The sequence below is a fragment of the Acanthisitta chloris genome, unplaced genomic scaffold, assembly GCF_000695815.1.
Source record: "Acanthisitta chloris isolate BGI_N310 unplaced genomic scaffold, ASM69581v1 scaffold5488, whole genome shotgun sequence".
Lineage (NCBI taxonomy): Eukaryota > Metazoa > Chordata > Aves > Passeriformes > Acanthisittidae > Acanthisitta > Acanthisitta chloris.
The window spans coordinates 26,533-43,201 of record NW_008688577.1 but is presented as its reverse complement, the minus strand read 5'-3'; the positions used below and the strand labels follow the sequence as shown (position 1 = coordinate 43,201).

Sequence of the window (16,669 nt, the reverse complement as noted above, 5' to 3'; positions counted from 1 at the left end):
TGCTGGGGAAATAATATCTGGTTTTGACTGAAGCTTGTGCTGGGATTAGAAATAAAAACCATTAAATGTGAAAGGTAGGTAAGCTTGGAAACTTGAGATGTTTCCATGGAGATGGGGATATGAGAAATCTAAAAGATTCTGGAGCTGTAGACTCGTGCTCTCCCCAAAGACTGAATCTTCAGCAGACGGTGCAGTAACATGAGGTCACTTTCTACTTCTGCTTTTACTTTACAGCACGTCAGAGGTTTTATGCTAGAGATTGACAGTGTAGAAGATCCTAGCACAGGACTCTTTAAGAGCAGCTCTGTTCCCAGCTGCTCAGCAAAAACGAGGCTGTCCCTGTGGCGGACCTTGCTCGCAAGGTCTCTGTGTTTAACATAATATAACTGCATTCTACTTAGAGTGTAGGAATTATGTCAGCTACTAATCAGGCTGTGTGTGTCTCAAAGCTGAGACTGGGAGCATGGGAAGACTGCTTATCTGTTCTGGTCCATTTCTGGCCTACCTTAATAACCCCAGAATCTGCTGATTACATAGTAGGACAAAATTGACTCCACTTAGGTGAGTTCCTCATTCTCCAAACACAATCAAACTCCCATTTTAAAGCCCTAAAGTGGTGCTCTCGAAGGACTTGTATTCTGCTATTTTTGTGTGCTAAGGCTGCTGTGGTTTTGAAGCTGACCTTTTTACTGCTGTAAAATGTCGCTAAGAAAACAAGAAAGACTAAATGTGGTTGTGAATGTGAAAATGTCAAATGTTCCAGTATTAATCTTTGTCATAAATCCACTGTAAGCTGTTCCAAATGTTCTTTACTGTTTGGCTCATGAAGTAGGTGATGGAAAAGTAAATCCAAATCTTTGTGTACATTCAAGCTGTCATAAAAGCTTACTGCGAGTGAACGGGAGAGTTCTTGCCCTCTCATTTCCTTGGTCATGACTGCACAGTCCTTTTCCACACTTTGTGCTGTCCCTTGACTTCCTGCTGGATTTTTACTGAGATGATGTGTGGTTTTATTTCACTTGAATGACTTCTTTGCGGGGGCATTTCTTAGCTGCTCTAGTGAGCTCAAGTCAGCTCACGGTGCATCCTAGGTGGCATATAGTATGTTAGGGGAGAAGGGTGTGTGCAATCCTTTCCCCTTTGGCAGTGGTGCACACAGTTTGGTTTCCCCTAGAAATGCACCTTCACCCTTTGGTTTTTTTACATTATTCTTTTTTACTTCACTTGTAAAGAAGGTGACGACTTACATTTTTCTCTTCTTACAGGAAGAGGATGATTGGAAGGAGTTTGAGCAAAAGGAAGAAATTGATTATAGTGGTCTTAGAGTTCAGTCCATGCAAATAAGGTACTACTTTTTCTTCTTTTTTTTTTTCTCCTGTAATCATTCCCTATGTCTAAAAAGAATGGGGTTTTTTTCTTCAGAACTGCTTCCATGGAGTCCATTTAAACAGAGTTTTGATATGTTTCTATTGGTATTGGAAGTTTGCTACAGGGTAACTTAGGTTTGACTGGTCTCTGCCTACATTCTCTTTATTTTCTAAACCTCTGTTCATACTCTAGGTCTGTCTGTTTTGGTTGGGACTCATATTTTTGTTACAAATGCTTAACATTCCCTTCCATAGAGATAGTGAAGTGGGAATTTCTCAGAGGAGTACAGGATAGTAATTTCCACTGAATCATTTGACTGCTATAAGGGTATCTGGCTCAATCTATTCAGCATCTCCAGTTGGAGATAAATTCCCGAACCATTGCGTTTTTCTTTCAAAGAAACTAAGATATAGTTGGTAAGACTAGTGTCTCATGATAAGAGGCCACATGACTGCATTTATGAGTCTCAGCCAAGATTCCTTGTTTGCTTTTTTGTTAGATTATTCCTGTTGTCTGGTCCAAAGTAAGTCTGCTTCAGTCTGTCCTGGTTAAGAAAAATGTTTCATGAAGCCAGAAAAAGGGTTTTTGGGAACTCAGTCTGAGACTTGAGAATGTCAGATAGTCCTCATTGTGCAGGTGCTGATGATGTTCAGAAATATGCCATCTTAAAATCACCTTACCTGGAAACCAGTGCCATAGGTGCTTTCCTTCACTGTTTGAGCAGGTCTTACATATTCTATTTATTTATTTAGTTATTTAGTTATTTAGTTATTTATTTAGTGGAACACAGCTTTCTCTCCTACCCCTTGCAGTTAACTGATCCTTCTAGGCCATTTGCAGTCATTTGGCCCACAAGCTGTCTGTGCCATTGAAGTGTCACAGTGGATCTTCACTTGTCTGATTAGACAAGGAACCAGTGAGCTGCTGCTTCACTAGCTACTGGTGCTGTGTGACTGGAAAGCCAGGACTTTGGTTTTGTGGGGAAAGGCTGGCATTTGGAATGCCTTTGATGCTGTGGCAGATTTTCAAGCATGTTAAAAGTTTCTGCCACAGGATTTTGTAACCCCTCAGTGAATTCAAGGGAAGAGTGGAGAAGTAAATGGGAGGAAAACCCACTAGAAGCTATAAATTATCCATCTCTGAGGATCTCTGCTGAAAACAAGATATAGAATATCGGGCTAGGGATGGGATGTTACCTGTACTTGCTCTGTTGTAGCTAGTCTATGGGCTAATGCTTTTGACTGTCATTTAAAATAGGGTAGTGATGTGTTCAGGTCCTTGGTCCACCTTACTGTGATCATTACTGTGTTTGGATGAACAGTAAAAGGCTGTTTAATTTTCAGAGAATGCATTGTCCTCTGATCATTACTTATACAGAAAGCTTACACAAATGATAATTAGTAGGATTTGGTGTATTATAAACTTCTGAATTCACACTTTGCTGTTGTTGAGATCAGTGTCTTGGTTTTTTTTCAACAGCCTCACCCTCTGTGTCTGTCCCATTATACCACACAGCTTTCTGGAGCAGCTTTGACTAGCAAATTGTTTTGGGTCTCTGACTATTTCTATGCTAAATAAAATAGAGTCGAGCTCTTGCATGGGATTTACCTTTTTAAAATGGCTTATTTTCCTCTCTTGTGGGTTTGCTTTGGTTTTGGGGGTTTTCTTTGATTGCTTTAAAAAGAAAATGTTGAGTTTGTTTGCAGATGATATTTGTGTGGGTAATATAAGAGTGTTTCTCACGTGGTTGCGGTTGTAGGAAAAGTGAGCTCGGGACTTGCTTTTTTCACACTACTCCACTATTTCTTCCTCTTGACTAAAGCATCTTATGGAAGCTGGACTTGCACACCTTCCCTGCTTGTATCTTCTCATCACTTCCAAATGCATGACTGTCTTAATAAGAAAAAAGCCCTTAAATTCAACTTGAACTTTAAGAGATCAAAGAAACTGATTTCTTAGTTTGAGCTTAAGGGCTTTTCTTTTTTTTATAGAACTTTTTTCCTTCTCTGTTGCCAATTGTGTAGCCATGTGCCAGAAGTTGTTCAGATGGAAGTAGCAATACAGTGATTACAGGACTAATATAGTCCACTTTAATCTAGTACCTTCAGTACAACAGCCTTGAAGTCTTGTCTATGGGGATTGTGCAACCTCTGGCAAGTCTTAAACCTCTGTTTGTAAGGTGCTACTCATTGTTTCTCTTTTGTAGTGAAAAAGAAGATGATGAAAGTGAAAAAAGAGAAGAACCTGGTGAAAACTGGGAAGAGAGTGGTGGTGGTGGTGGTGGTGGAGGTGTAGACAGATCATCTGGTCCTTGGAACAAGTCAGCTCCTGCACCAGCACCTGTCGTTGAACCAATTGGTAAATTTAACTAGAGTTGTTGCTTTTTCCAGTTGGACCTGAATTAAGTTGGATTTGAATTAAGCTGCTCAGTGGGTAGAGCTCAAGGAACTGTTTCTGTTGGGGCACCCTCTAACATACTCATGGCTTGTTTGACATGCTGGGAAATGAGGAAATTGTCCTGTGAAGGGATCTGAGGAGCTGAATTCAATGTGAAGTATCTGTCAGATACTTTAAAACACGAGTGGAAGGTTTTTTCATTTCTGGCTTAAAAGGGGCAGGGGGAAAACATTCTGTCTTCAAAGGAGATCCCTCTGTTTTGCAACCTGCAAAATAGCTGTTGGAAGTGTTTCTGCAGGTCTATAAGTACTGCTTTAACACTTCAGTGGATGTTCACCCAGTGTCTGATGTCTAACATGGCAGTTCTTGAGCAGGGTTCCATGGCTAGCAGGGCACTTTAAAAATCTGTTCTAGGGACCAGAGAAAATGACATTGCAAAAGTGATTCTTTGACTAGGACAGGACTTTGGGGTTTTGATTAAATGCAGTTTATTAGCATCAGTGGTGATAAATTACTTAACCACGATCTGAATTCAGAATATACTTTTCTACTGAGAAGTTAATTGAAAAATAGTCTGCTGTGTTCTTGTTTCTACAGGCAAGGAGGTAATTAGTGTTATTTCATTGTAGAATTTTGCCTTACATACTGTCTACTTGAAGAGTCTCCTCTGCATCTGTAGAGGTGCTTTCAGTAAGATTTAGCAACTATAGAACTTAAATCTGCTTTAAATGTGAGCTGCTAGTAAGTTGCAAATAAGAAACTTGAAGTCCTCATCAGTAGTTTTGATTCCCTGAACTTTGTGAGGCAGCCCAGTGGAGCCACATACTAATTTGGCTACTGTGTATAGATTAAATGAAGTGATGCCTGATTTCCTGCCTTGCCTAAAATATTTCCTTCCAAAGCTTTAAAAAGTGCAAAAACATACTTGTAAGATTCTTTTCATTTTTCTGTGGGGTTTGGTTTGTGTGTCGGTTGTTGTTTTGTTTTGGGGTTGGTTTTTTTCAGCTGTGAGTGCCAACTTATTCTCTTGTGTAAATCTTGTTTTTATAACTAGTTACAGAAACTCCAGAGCCGGTGCAAACTGGTGGTGTGTACAGGCCGCCCGGGGCCAGGGAGGGCGGCAGGCCACGGAGAGCACAGCAAGGACCACCAGAAATCTATAGTGACACACAGTTCCCATCACTGCAGTCCACTGCCAAGCTTGTAGACAGTCGAAAGTGAGTAACGAATTCCCCGAGCGACGTCTCTTAACTGCCTTTTTTAAGTCCTTCAACTTGTTTTAGGGATTAAGCCTGAATCTTTCCACAAAGAAAGGAAATAACTAAGAGGTCTTAACTAGAGTTTCCAACTCTATCCCCATGAAGTAACTTTCATAGGGCGTAGCCCAGTGAGATAGCCAAACAAGACTGCCAGATGTGTTATCTTTGATGGCTGAAGGATTTCCCTGGAGCAGAATATTTCTGCTCTTGACAGCATCTGGTTCCCTGAGGCCCTAGCCATGGTGAGGCTGTGTGTTATTACTTCAGTAGACGTCTGTAGGAAGTCTTGAGCACACTGCCTTCTTGTTACGGACATGAAGGTAGCTTAAGTGGAGGAATGGGCTTTGATACAAATACAAAGCAATAGACTTGCTGTCTGAGCTGTGGTTTACAGCGTGGAGTTCCCCCAATTTTGCTGAAGTGTTTTGTATTGTGTGCTGCTGAGGACTTGAGTCTCACACTGCTTTTGAGTCCTGATCCTTCCGTAAACTTACACCCAACAGAAGAGATAGTTAGGCCAGTACCTAATTCAGGTGGTGTTTTTGGTGTTGGTTTGGGTTTTTTTTTTCCCCTGCTTGCTCTGTTACTGATTAATACAGCCTAGCAGAAGCTTTGTTTCTGCTTGCTCTGTTACTGATTAATACAGACTAGCAGAAGCTTTGTTTCCTCTGGGTTTTTGGGGTTTTTTTTTGGTGTGACTTTGTCTGCTTGGCAAATGAGACACACTGTCATTGATGCTCTAGGGTTTGAACAACATGAATTGAGCCAAGATGAAATTCTGAGTGGACGTTCTAGACACTGTGTTCTGCTACATGAATTGAGCCAAGATGAAATTCTGGGTGGACGTTCTAGACACTGTCTTCTGCCTTCTAAAACCTATTTTTCATAAATGCACTTAAATTTACTTCAGAGAATGTTAATGTTGATGTTTAGAATGTAATCTGAATTTTACTGGGTGATGAGCTTATTTTGGAGATAATGTTTTATGAGACTTGCTTGGGAATGTTTGGCTGTTATGTTAAACTGTAGACCCTAGTGTTCTGTGTTCCTAATGTTTTGTGGGATGGGGTGGAAATAGACTAGAAATTCACAATTCAGAAGCTAGTGATAAGATATTTACTGATTACATTTATTTTCCCTTAGGGATAAAGAAATGGAGAAGAGCTTTGAAGTAGTAAAACACAAAACTAGAGGTAGGGATGAGGTCTCAAAAAACCAGGCACTTAAACTTCAGCTAGACAACCAGTATGCTGTGCTTGGGGATCAGTAGAGCTGCACACACATTACAATTAAGGAATGCTTTTTTGGTAACCCTTCTACTAAGGTAACTAAACTACAGCTAACGGCTATGATGAACATGCCACCCTATCTCTGCTGGATCTACTGCAGCAAGTGCAGACTACTTTGACGTAAGTGATTGGTTCTCCTGCCCTATGGAAGCATAATGTGTTGCAACTTCTCCATTGGATATGGGGCAAATTAGTGTAAATGATTGAACAAGAGTCATCAGTGTTCTTTAGTTGCTCAGAAAGATACCTACAGCCAGTGGTCATTTCAAAAATCTTTTTATGTTCAGATACTGAGCCTTCGTAAAGGTTGACTACCTCAGACTTGCTGCACTCATTGTGGACACCATGTGGATCACAACTTCTGGAAGAGAAGGTTACAGCTGTTTTAGTGGCCATCTGAAACTTGAAACCAGCTCTACTGGATTCCTGTCAGAAATCCTGCAGAAGTCAGCCATTTGGTTCCAATTTGCTATAACAAAGATTTAAGTGACCTTAATGACAAACCTATTCTGTTCCCCTTCTGAGGAATCCTGTCATGTGTAGCCATAGCCTACTAGAGACTTCTGGAGCGTACCATACCACTCATACTACCCAAGTATAACAGAGCTGTAGTTTGTTTACCTTTTTAGATAACTGTACTGAAGTAACTGCAAAACAAATTAAAACTCGTTCAGTATCAGATTTGAGGAGTGATGGGTTTGAATGGTCTGTTTGCATTAGCCATTTTCACAGTTGTCTGTTGAAGCGCTTTTTTTCTATTATCCACAGAAAAGATGCCTGCCTTGTTTCTGATATCGATTTACAGTATATTTAAACAATGATAAGATGTTGTAGTGAAATAGGGTTTATTTTGGTTTTTGTCTTTCTCACTCTAAGGCACTGAGACTTAAGAGTTTTGATGTGACACGGAGGTATCCAGACTCCAATTACAGTCTTCAGAATTTGTCCTTTAAAAATGAGATACATGGCAGTAGCGATACTAGATACAAATTCTCTTCTATCAAAAGTAATTATGTGCTTGTTGAAGAGTGATGGTTACTTGACAACCAAAACTACTTAATATGCAGAGGGATAACTAAAGCTGATAAGCCTGACCTGTTTGGCTACTTCTGTGAAGCATGAGGCTCTTAGAGGCAAGAAGTCCTCTAAGCATCTCATAAATGGTGTTTATTCACGGTCAGAAAGTTTCATGATAATGGAAGGCAGTGACTTCTTCGAGTTAACTAATTTAGTGGAAGTAGGCGAAATGGCACTGCTACACTGAGACTACAGGATGTTGCCCGTAACTGTTTCAGTGAACCAAACCTTTCAAGTACCAAAAGTGTTCTGCTGTAACTGTTTCTCTCTTCTCTGAATTCTCACACCAGAAGCAAAATGAAGTACAATAGTGGCGTGCTCCAGTGTTGAGGTTTCTCAGAGTATATGCCAAAAAATAGACCCAACATCCATAAGAGTTGCCAATGGCAAGAGAAACAAGGGAACAAAACAAAAGTTGCTTATGTGTTGGGAGTACTGTGTATGTGCAGAAGATGAGGATAGTGCAGGAATCGCCTGGTTGGGTTCCCTTTGACTAACTGCTGACTCGCTTTAAATCTACTTCTCTGAGGCCAATGGGGATTTTGCTGTTGACTTCAGTGGGGCTGGGGTTTCACCTGGTTCTTTTGTGCACAGACTAAGACTGGCCTTGCCCTTGCAGAGTTATCTGTCTCTAAAACTTCTGCTAGAAGCTGCTATTAAAGAGAGGGCTCAAGAGACTATGCTTAAACTTGGAGAATTCATTTGGAATCGACCCCACTGAAAGACTGATACCAATACTTTGGACTCTGAGCCATGTATCTTCCTTGAAAATCCATTGTTGCCAGCGAAACTGTTGTTGTCACTAAAGATTTCTGTGGGATTCATGGTAAATGGACATGTCACTTCATGGGGTAGAAATGGGAAGTCTTAAAACACTTTTTCCTGGTGTGCTAACGGGATTGAGATCACCAATGCACGTGAATTGGGTTTCAGTCTACTGTGTGGAGGAAGATGAGGCTGTCCATTGTACCACCTTTATTTGAGGTTTTTGGGCATGAGTTCTGGCAGTTCAAAAAATCCTGTAAAAGTTTCAAATCAAATAAAATGGAAATATACATGGATTCTGGAGTCTAATGAGTCTTTACATTTTAGTTTGAGCTGGTGACCATGCAATAGCTGAGGAATTGCAGAGCCTTTGGATCTCTTAAGGGACAGGCCGTGGAGTGGTCGGGCAGGTTCTGTTTCAGGGCTTACAGCAGTGCATATTAATGCAACTTTTATTTATATGTAGTTTAGTGAGCTGCTTGTCAGAGTGTCTTCTTACTCCCAACATACAGGACTGGTTCAAGATTGTGAATTGAGTATGAATGAAGCTTTGATTTGCTTTTCACTTGAAAAGTAGCTCTGCTAAATTAATGAATGGGAAATAAAAACAACCTCTGGATGGTTGCTGTCACTGGAGTTCATCAGGTACTGACAAGGAAAGGTGTGATTTTGAGGGCTTAAGCATATCATTCCAGTTCCTTTCTGGGGGCATAAAGAAAAAAGCAACATCAGAAATGCAGCAGATTTCCATAGTACAGAATGTTAAACTGTTTAAAAGTGTTTCTTGTGTTAAATATCTCTGCCAGCAACTATCAAAATGCCAGTTGTCAGTATCTTCCTTGTACCAAGTAATTGTTCTGCATGCCTGAAATTTTGGAAAGTCAGTCCTCTGTGGAAGCTCGGTATGCTTTTGAGACTCTGAGGTCTAACTTACCTGGTTTGTTGTTGCATTCACTCAAGGCATGCTAAGAATGTCCTTTTCATTCTTTCAGAATGCTTGTTGAAGGTTCATTCCATAAATGAAGGGTTGTCAGTTGCAGAAATGAGATTCCTGATCCCAGTCAGTAAAGTGCAGTTGTGTGTCGCTTCAGGAACTCCCTAGCCTGTAACATGCTTTTCTGATGGGTTACTTGTTCACTACCAGTTTAAAGGTTCCATTTTACTTTTCTGTGGCTTAAAATAAAAACACAGATGTCAAGTTACCAACTTGCTAGTAGAACATTTAAATGTCCAGTGCTTACCGGGAAAGGAACAATTTGGATTTGTGGTTCTCAGCGATACAATCTGTACTTCAGGATGTTAAAATGCCAAGAAATAGATAATTCTAATAAAGTTGGACTTCCCAAATCCCTGCTGTAGGAATCTAGCATCTGTATTTACTTGACCTGATGAGAAATGGAGAGGATTAGTTTTGCCCCTCCCTACCCCTCCTGATTTAGCTGTGCCATGGTTAATCTTAGTCATAAATGAAGAAGGATTGACAACTAAAAATGACTGTCTCCTGCTGCTTCAGTTTTGTATTTGTAGCTAGCTTTACCAGTCATGTCCACAGTAACTCCCTTAGAACACTTACAAACAGATGTCATGGTACAAATTGTGTCAGAGGCCTGACACCACAGGGACTAGGGGTTTTGGTGCTATGACTGCTGGTGCTTGGAAACTCTTATGCCACACCATGGCTGAGACACCTGTGCTGCTCAGGTCAAGTAAACGCAATATAAATTTGCTAGGGCTGCTTAGCTGAGCTTCTGCAGTATTTGTAGCTTTTTGTCTTTCTAATTTGAGCCAGGTTGAGCAGTTTTAAACTTGCTTGCGGTCTTCTGTCAAATAAACCAACTAAAATGGAGTAGGTGGTTAGACTAACGGGCCTTCATGTGCTCAAAAGATTGCTTATTTACAAGGCAGTAATATTACTAGTGACATGGTCAGGGAAATGAATACCTCAGATTTTATATGATCAGTTTGTGTCAGAGGCCCAAGAAATGAAATTTTACCGAAACCACCTCAAGTACTTTAAAATCTTTATCAACAACCACAATCCAGGTCTTGTTTCCTGACTGCAACTCAGTTCCCTGTTTTCAGCTTTTAATGTCACAAATGAGTTGTAATGGTTTACAGAGTTTTCTGTTTGAGAGTATAAGAAAATAATATGCATATTTAAATTTCAGATATGTGAATTAGGTTTGTACAAAGAGGAGGAAATCTGACATATATTTCAGGATAAGCTCTTCAGAAAACAGTTAAAAAGACACAGTTTGTCTGTATTGAGGTTAATATGAGCACCTGCAAGCTGTAGCAGATGAAAGAAGAAATGACAACAGAAAACAGAACAGAGGAGTCTGATATTAATTTGGCCAAGTCGTTAACTATTGTGTGTCTAAAGTTTGGCTTCTGAAGCACCAAGTGTAGTTCTGTTTGAAGTGATACAGAGCAGGAAGGAAGATTAAAAAGAAATAATTTGTGGAGGAGAGTGGAAAATATTCAAATAAAACACAGGTGGTATAAGAAGAGGGATTAGGAAGGCTGTTTGCTAAATTATAGTCTTAAATGCATAACCCAAGGTAAGAAGTGGTATGTAAGATGTTGGATAGGAGAAGTGTGTGGGTAGGCACTGATTTCACAAGTGACATTAAACCAGCAAAAGTGTTTAAAGTTCAGTACTTGGGGAAGGCATCCCATTTTATTTCTTCTTTCAAAGAAAAGAACTGGGAAAACCTGTCCAGAGAGAAGGTGGAATTTTGGATTAATACAAAGCTGTCTGACTTGTGGCCTAAGAATGGAGAAAGGACAAATTCCAAGATAGTTCAACAATCTTATTAGGAAATTACTTGTGTATTTAAGAAAATTATTTTTCACTTCTGCGTGATACAAAGCTGAGACATTGATTCAAATAGCTATGGAGACTTTTTCTTTGGTGAAGCATCTGCTAAACGGTGTATACATCATGGGTTTATGCTCTCTTGCTTAGAATATGTGTTGATACAGCAAGGTTACTGAAGTTCAGTGTTCACTGCAGTGAAGTTCTGCTTAACCAGAATGCAAGTATTAAAAATGTATCACAGTATTAATGAGTCACCAGAAAGAGTAGTGCCTCTGGAATAATGGAATGGAAAGTGTCATCTAAAACAACTGCGTGCACTGAAAAGAAGCAAACCCATTTTGTAGCAAGAGCATGGGACCAAGAGAGTGAGATTTGGCCTTGGTTTTCTGCTGAGCTGCTGTATTCAAGTAATTTAGTTTCACTTTGCCTCAGTTTCCCCAGCTGTACCAAAAAACCCAACAACCTACCTCACAGGGGTGTTGTGAGGCCAAAGCTGTTCTTTGTCAGGGGCTGGGGCTGATGAAAGGTTCTACAGAGGGCTAAAAAATATTTATTAAAAGATCTTTATATTAGCTTTCATTATACTATTTTAGTACTACTTTGGCAAAGGCATATTTCTGTGGAATGTAATATGCATCCTATTTAAGTGTTATGTAGTTAGACTTATTCTAGTGTGTATGGGCAAGGAAAAGGTTCAGGCTGAGCACTCTTAACTGGCATTTCCTCTCTTCAATTACCTGTGCAACCCACATGGCATATTAATGTGAGGCTTTTTGTTTTCACATGGAACACTTTAAAATCAACATTGCTATATTTTGTAAACCCCGTGACTGAAATAAAGTCCTGCTTACAGTTAATAGCCAGCTCCTATAATGTGGGTGTTTGAAATTTTGTTCAAATTATGTGAACCAGAAATGTTCACGCCTGATGCTAAGTGGTATTTTGTCATTGGAATGTAGTTTTCTTCCCTTCTCCATATTTAAACACATGTTTTTACTGCTCTTTATCCTGTCCCGTATTTTAGGATGAAGTGGCATGCAGGTACAGTGGAACTATGGGAAAGAGGTTGATCTTCAAAACTTGCAAAATCTGCTATTGAGGCAGGCTATGAAGGAAGAAGATGAAGGGAATGAACCAAAGGGAAATAGTTGCCCATGGAGAGCTTTCTGTGAAAGAGAGAAAGGAAAGAAATGATCAGAAGAAAGAACTGAGAGGGGTAAGCAGAGGGAGAGGTAGAAGAGGAAGGAAAACTATATAACACATACACAGAAGAGGTGATTATCCTATCTACTCTCCTCTTTTATCAGTTAGCTACAGCTGAAGGAACATGAAGAAATAACTTATGAATATGCCCTTGTCTGCTGTTGCTAGTGCTTTCTAGGTTCATTGCTCAGCTTTACAGTGGGCTCCAAAAAGCAGCAGGGAACACAATGGTGGCCTGCATGCAGGCAAATTAGAGCTCTGTGGGTACTGGACAGAGACAAGGCCCAGCAGCTATCTGCTCCTACTGGTATTTTTATCATCCATCACCTCTAAGACAGTTGTTAATGTGCATCAGCTGTGACGATTTTCTGTCAGAAATGATTACTGTTAAATTTCAACAAACTCTTGCAGTTGCTTTAGAGGAAATGTTAAAACTAGCTGAGTAATAAGCACTGAAGAATAACATGAGGCTTTTTGGAATACTTAGGGTGATAATGAATGATGTTAAGGTCAGTGTATTGATAAGTGGCTTAAAATGACTTTAGGGTATACGTCTTATTATATGAGAAGGAGAATTACTTTTAAGATGCTTACCAGCTATTCCCCTCTTAACAAATAAACTCTCTTGGTTTCCATGTCTTTCTGGCTCCAAGGAGCTGTTTCTACTATACTCTTAACAATTTTCTCCCTTATCTTTCTAATATGTCACTTTTTTTTAAGGTGCTGATGAACCAGCAAATGTTGATTGAGGATCTGTATGCAAAATAGATGCTGTAATATTTTTCCATATTGTTCTGTCTTTAATACAGCCTAACATCTTATTCGCTTTCTTGACTGCAACTACACATTGAGCAGATGTCTTCATCCAGCTGTCCATGGTGATGCCTAGATCGTGCCCTTGAAAGATCACAACTAATTCAGAGTCTACCAGAGCATGTATAAGTGGTTTAAAACCTTTCCAGTGTTCTCTGCCTTGGGTTTATTTTCTGTTGACATTCACTTGCCTCTGAATTGCCAAGTTTACATAGTTAGCTTATCCTGGCAATCACCACCAACCTAGTAACTTTCTATGGGGATTGGCTTTTGCCATCTGATATACTGAAGTCTTCAGTTTCATGTATATAATTCACTCTTCTTCCCAGTGATTAACATGGTGAGCTCTTACTAATTTTTACTCAATCTGACCTTTTCTGTTTCTTTTCTTGGCTCCTGTCTTCTGTATTGAATTTTCTTTCTAGCTCAGTTACAGCAATGAAGTCATTGAGTTATAACTGCTTTAATTCAAATAACTTCCCTAGAGAAAACTGTTATAATGTTGTCATAATCTTTTTTAAAAATTAAATTACTTACTCTAATTCAAATAACTTCCCTAGAGAAAACTGCTATAATGTTGTCATAATCTTTTTTTAAAATTAAATTACTTACTCTGTGTACAACCGTAGCAAAATGATTCAAACCATAAAAATAGGCTGATACAAAAGAACAAATATAGTGAGAATGAAGTAAAACGTAGGTGAACCTGGTCTCCCAGAGCCTAACTTCACTGGTTTCAGTCAAGTTATTTCCATGAGATGGGTTTCATTAAAACTTGACGTGAGATCAGGTCACTTGAAACATGGGACATGTTCTGGTTGAAAAGCCAGAATCAAGTACAAGTGAACAAGCCCCGTAGCAAACTTTATTTTAAATTTCTGGGTTATTCTCCTCTTTGTTTGCAGCAGAGATGAAGCAGATGTAGTACTTGGTCTCTGACCAGCAACCAACAAGGCTCAGCCATGCTTAGTCTAACATACCTGTTGTAGTATTCAACTGGATATTGAAACTAGATTACAATATTTGAGAGGAAGCAACACTGGAGGGCAGGCTTAGTCTTTGTGGTTTGTTTCATCTCTCCATTGCCATCTTGCGCTTTAAACAGCTGTAAATAAGGCTGAGTTTTTAAGCACTGACTGCATTTACCGGTAATGCTACACTTAGAAATACAAAGGAGGAATCATAAGGGCAGACTCAAGCCTGTTTGGAAGTGTAGCCACTTGGGAGCTGCAGTGTCTCAATATCAGAGTACCATATCCTATAAACAGCTGCTTTCCAGTACTGGTGATACATAGTTGAGAACGACGTACCTTGGGTTTTACATCCAAATAACTCTGTTAGGTATTCAAAAGCAGTTATGGTTGATGAGGGTTTATTAAGTTGGCAAATTTGAGATGAGGCTTTGGGGTTTTTTATTTTTGAGGAAGTGTGTGTGTGTGGGAACTAGCAGCAGTATCTGATAGTTGCTAGAATTTAGTACTTTGTACCCTCTCCCACACATCTCAAAGGTTCCTCTCTGCTGCTACACTCACCAAAGCCCTCTCTTGCCACTGTAATTCCTTATTGTGTTACTTACTAACCACCTGGTAACCTTCAGGAACTGCGCACTCTGTCTTTAGCCTGGGAATTAGATAAAAGGCAAACTGGCTTTATAAGTTGGCACGACAGTGTTTCTAGGTGCTTGGCTCTGCTCATATTTTTCCTGCAACTCAAAGCCCAGCAAAATCTTTTGCTTTGACCCTTCTCCACCCTAAGAGTATTACCATGCCAAGGATTTTTAGTCAGGTGCCTGAATTATTCACCACTTACTTATAAAGCAGCAAGAAAGAACTCCTGCGTCTTGATCATGCTGCATTTCTTCTGTCAGGGCTGTAGTGTCACAGGCATTACAGAATTGTCGAGCAAGTAACTGCAGTCTCCTTGAAGAACTGAAACCTAGTCCCTCAAAGGCTACACAGAAGCCTAATTCCCACTGAACACAGCAAAATGGAGGCAGTAGCACTGCTCAGTCTGCTATGGAAAGGAGTAGGGTTGCATGACTGGTAACATGCTAGCTCAAACAAAACTATCTTACCTGGACAGCAGGGTCTACCCTAAAGCATTTTTTTTTAAATGAAGAGATGACTGAGAGAAGAATATTAAGAGGACATCTCTGTCAAGTGAAAAAAAAAGACACTGAATTTGCTTTCAGCAATGTCTCGCCACCAGACTGAACATTAAGAAATGAAGAGAAAGCCATTTGAGTGTTTAGTGTGGTGTGAATGAATGATACTGTCTGGATGGGAATGGAGCACAGCAGAAACTGTTTCTGCACAGTAGAGTACAATATGATCCGTTTCTGAGAATCCATGTGTGACCCCCACAGTTAACCCAAGAACCTAATGATGCCTGTATATTTATATAATTATATGTTTATAGTAATAATTTAAGTTCAAAACCTGAACTATATATTTTTTTGTCAGTAATTTTTTTTACCCTGGTTTACCTATCATGGCTTCTGCATATGACAGCTTCTAACTGTGCAGTGCACACACCTGTTGTCCTTTTGTCCCATGTTAGAGTAATGGTATCAAACTCTGTAAAGCACTTTTGTGATGTTTCCTGTGAAGAAAGCTGAAGAAAATAAATTTATCTTAACAGCACCAACTGAATTTATACCTCCCAAGTTTGTTTTGCTTTTTTCTGTTGCCCTTCCCTGTGTGATGGACTGACAGCAGTGTGCTGGAGGTCAGGGGCTCTGTGTGATGGACAGCACAAAGAGGGGCTGGTTCTGGCTGTTCCCCTAGTGCTCCCTCCTTGTCCTCCTTCCTTCCCCCTGGCTTACAACCCATGTCCACCTGGGCAGTGCACACTGGAGAACAGGTCAAGCTCAGATCCCAGGTTACTTGTTCCACTGGGGGTTGGTATGTGCCTGATTTGAGCTGCTCCCCTTCTCCCCTGCCCCCAGGATTCAGCAGCTGCAGAAACTGTGTGTCTCCAAGCCTTCTTTAAAGCTTAGCTAAGTGGGTCAGGGAGTGGTTTTTTTATCTGTAAAGTGAGAATAGCAGCACCACCCTTACACAGTAGCTTCTGGAGGCTGGAAAGGAAAAGTCACAGGAACCTTAGGTCTTGCCTGATAATATTCACACCTATTTAAAATGCCTGCAATGCAAAGCAGCATTTCAGAGGCAGAGCAGGAAAGTGCCAGTGAAATAAAAAGTTAATTAAAAAATGTGCTGTAAGGCATTAACAGCAGCATTATTTTCAGTATGTGGACTTGGAATAAGTCAGAGATGCTTGACATCCACAAATAGCAAAAAACATCAAGCTGTTATGAACAAAAAAAACCCAAACCAAAGCAGGTAATAGGACTGCAGTTACTGCAACTCAACATAGCAATCTTGCCCCAGCCATGGCCCCACTGACAGGGGCACAGATTTCACTTTTTAAAAAGAATCAAATTCCTCACATTCATTTGCATCTTTCAGTCCTTCCTGATAGGGCAGGTTGCAGAGCTCACTGACAAAACATGCACTGCCCTGAAGCATGAAGTAGAAGAACAACGTACAGCCTTGCACATAAAGGCAAAAGCTGCCTTCCTATTCTCTCACCCGGAGACCCACAGCTCAGGTCCCATGTCCCTTGCCCCAGTAGCAAGGGGTTAGTTCTCCACAGCCTAAAGCAATTCTCCAGGTTGC

General features: G+C 40.2%; 1 protein-coding gene across 2 annotated transcripts; it reads left to right on the top strand.

Annotated features, from left to right (window-relative positions):
- Nucleotides 1–1,266: 1,266 nt before the first annotated feature.
- Nucleotides 1,267–7,263, top strand: CDV3 (CDV3 homolog (mouse)). Of its 2 annotated transcripts, none has more exons than XM_009081066.1 (4): nt 1,267–1,345; nt 3,575–3,726; nt 4,820–4,982; nt 6,168–7,263. In XM_009081066.1, the coding sequence occupies exons 1-4, from the start codon at nt 1,335–1,337 to the stop codon at nt 6,292–6,294; spliced, it is 453 nt and encodes a 150-aa protein (XP_009079314.1). In that variant the 5' UTR covers nt 1,267–1,334; the 3' UTR covers nt 6,295–7,263. The 2 variants fall into 2 exon arrangements, with proteins under 2 accessions (XP_009079314.1, XP_009079315.1); XM_009081067.1 differs by having other exon boundaries at nt 1,270–1,345; nt 6,601–7,262.
- Nucleotides 7,264–16,669: the final 9,406 nt, after the last annotated feature.

Bases quoted from the DNA above. Each gene is read 5' to 3' on its own strand.
- CDV3 (XM_009081066.1), top strand. The intron at 3,727-4,819 runs GTAAATTTAACT...TTTTATAACTAG, and splicing joins ACCTGTCGTTGAACCAATTG to TTACAGAAACTCCAGAGCCG. The intron at 4,983-6,167 runs GTGAGTAACGAA...ATTTTCCCTTAG, and splicing joins AAGCTTGTAGACAGTCGAAA to GGATAAAGAAATGGAGAAGA.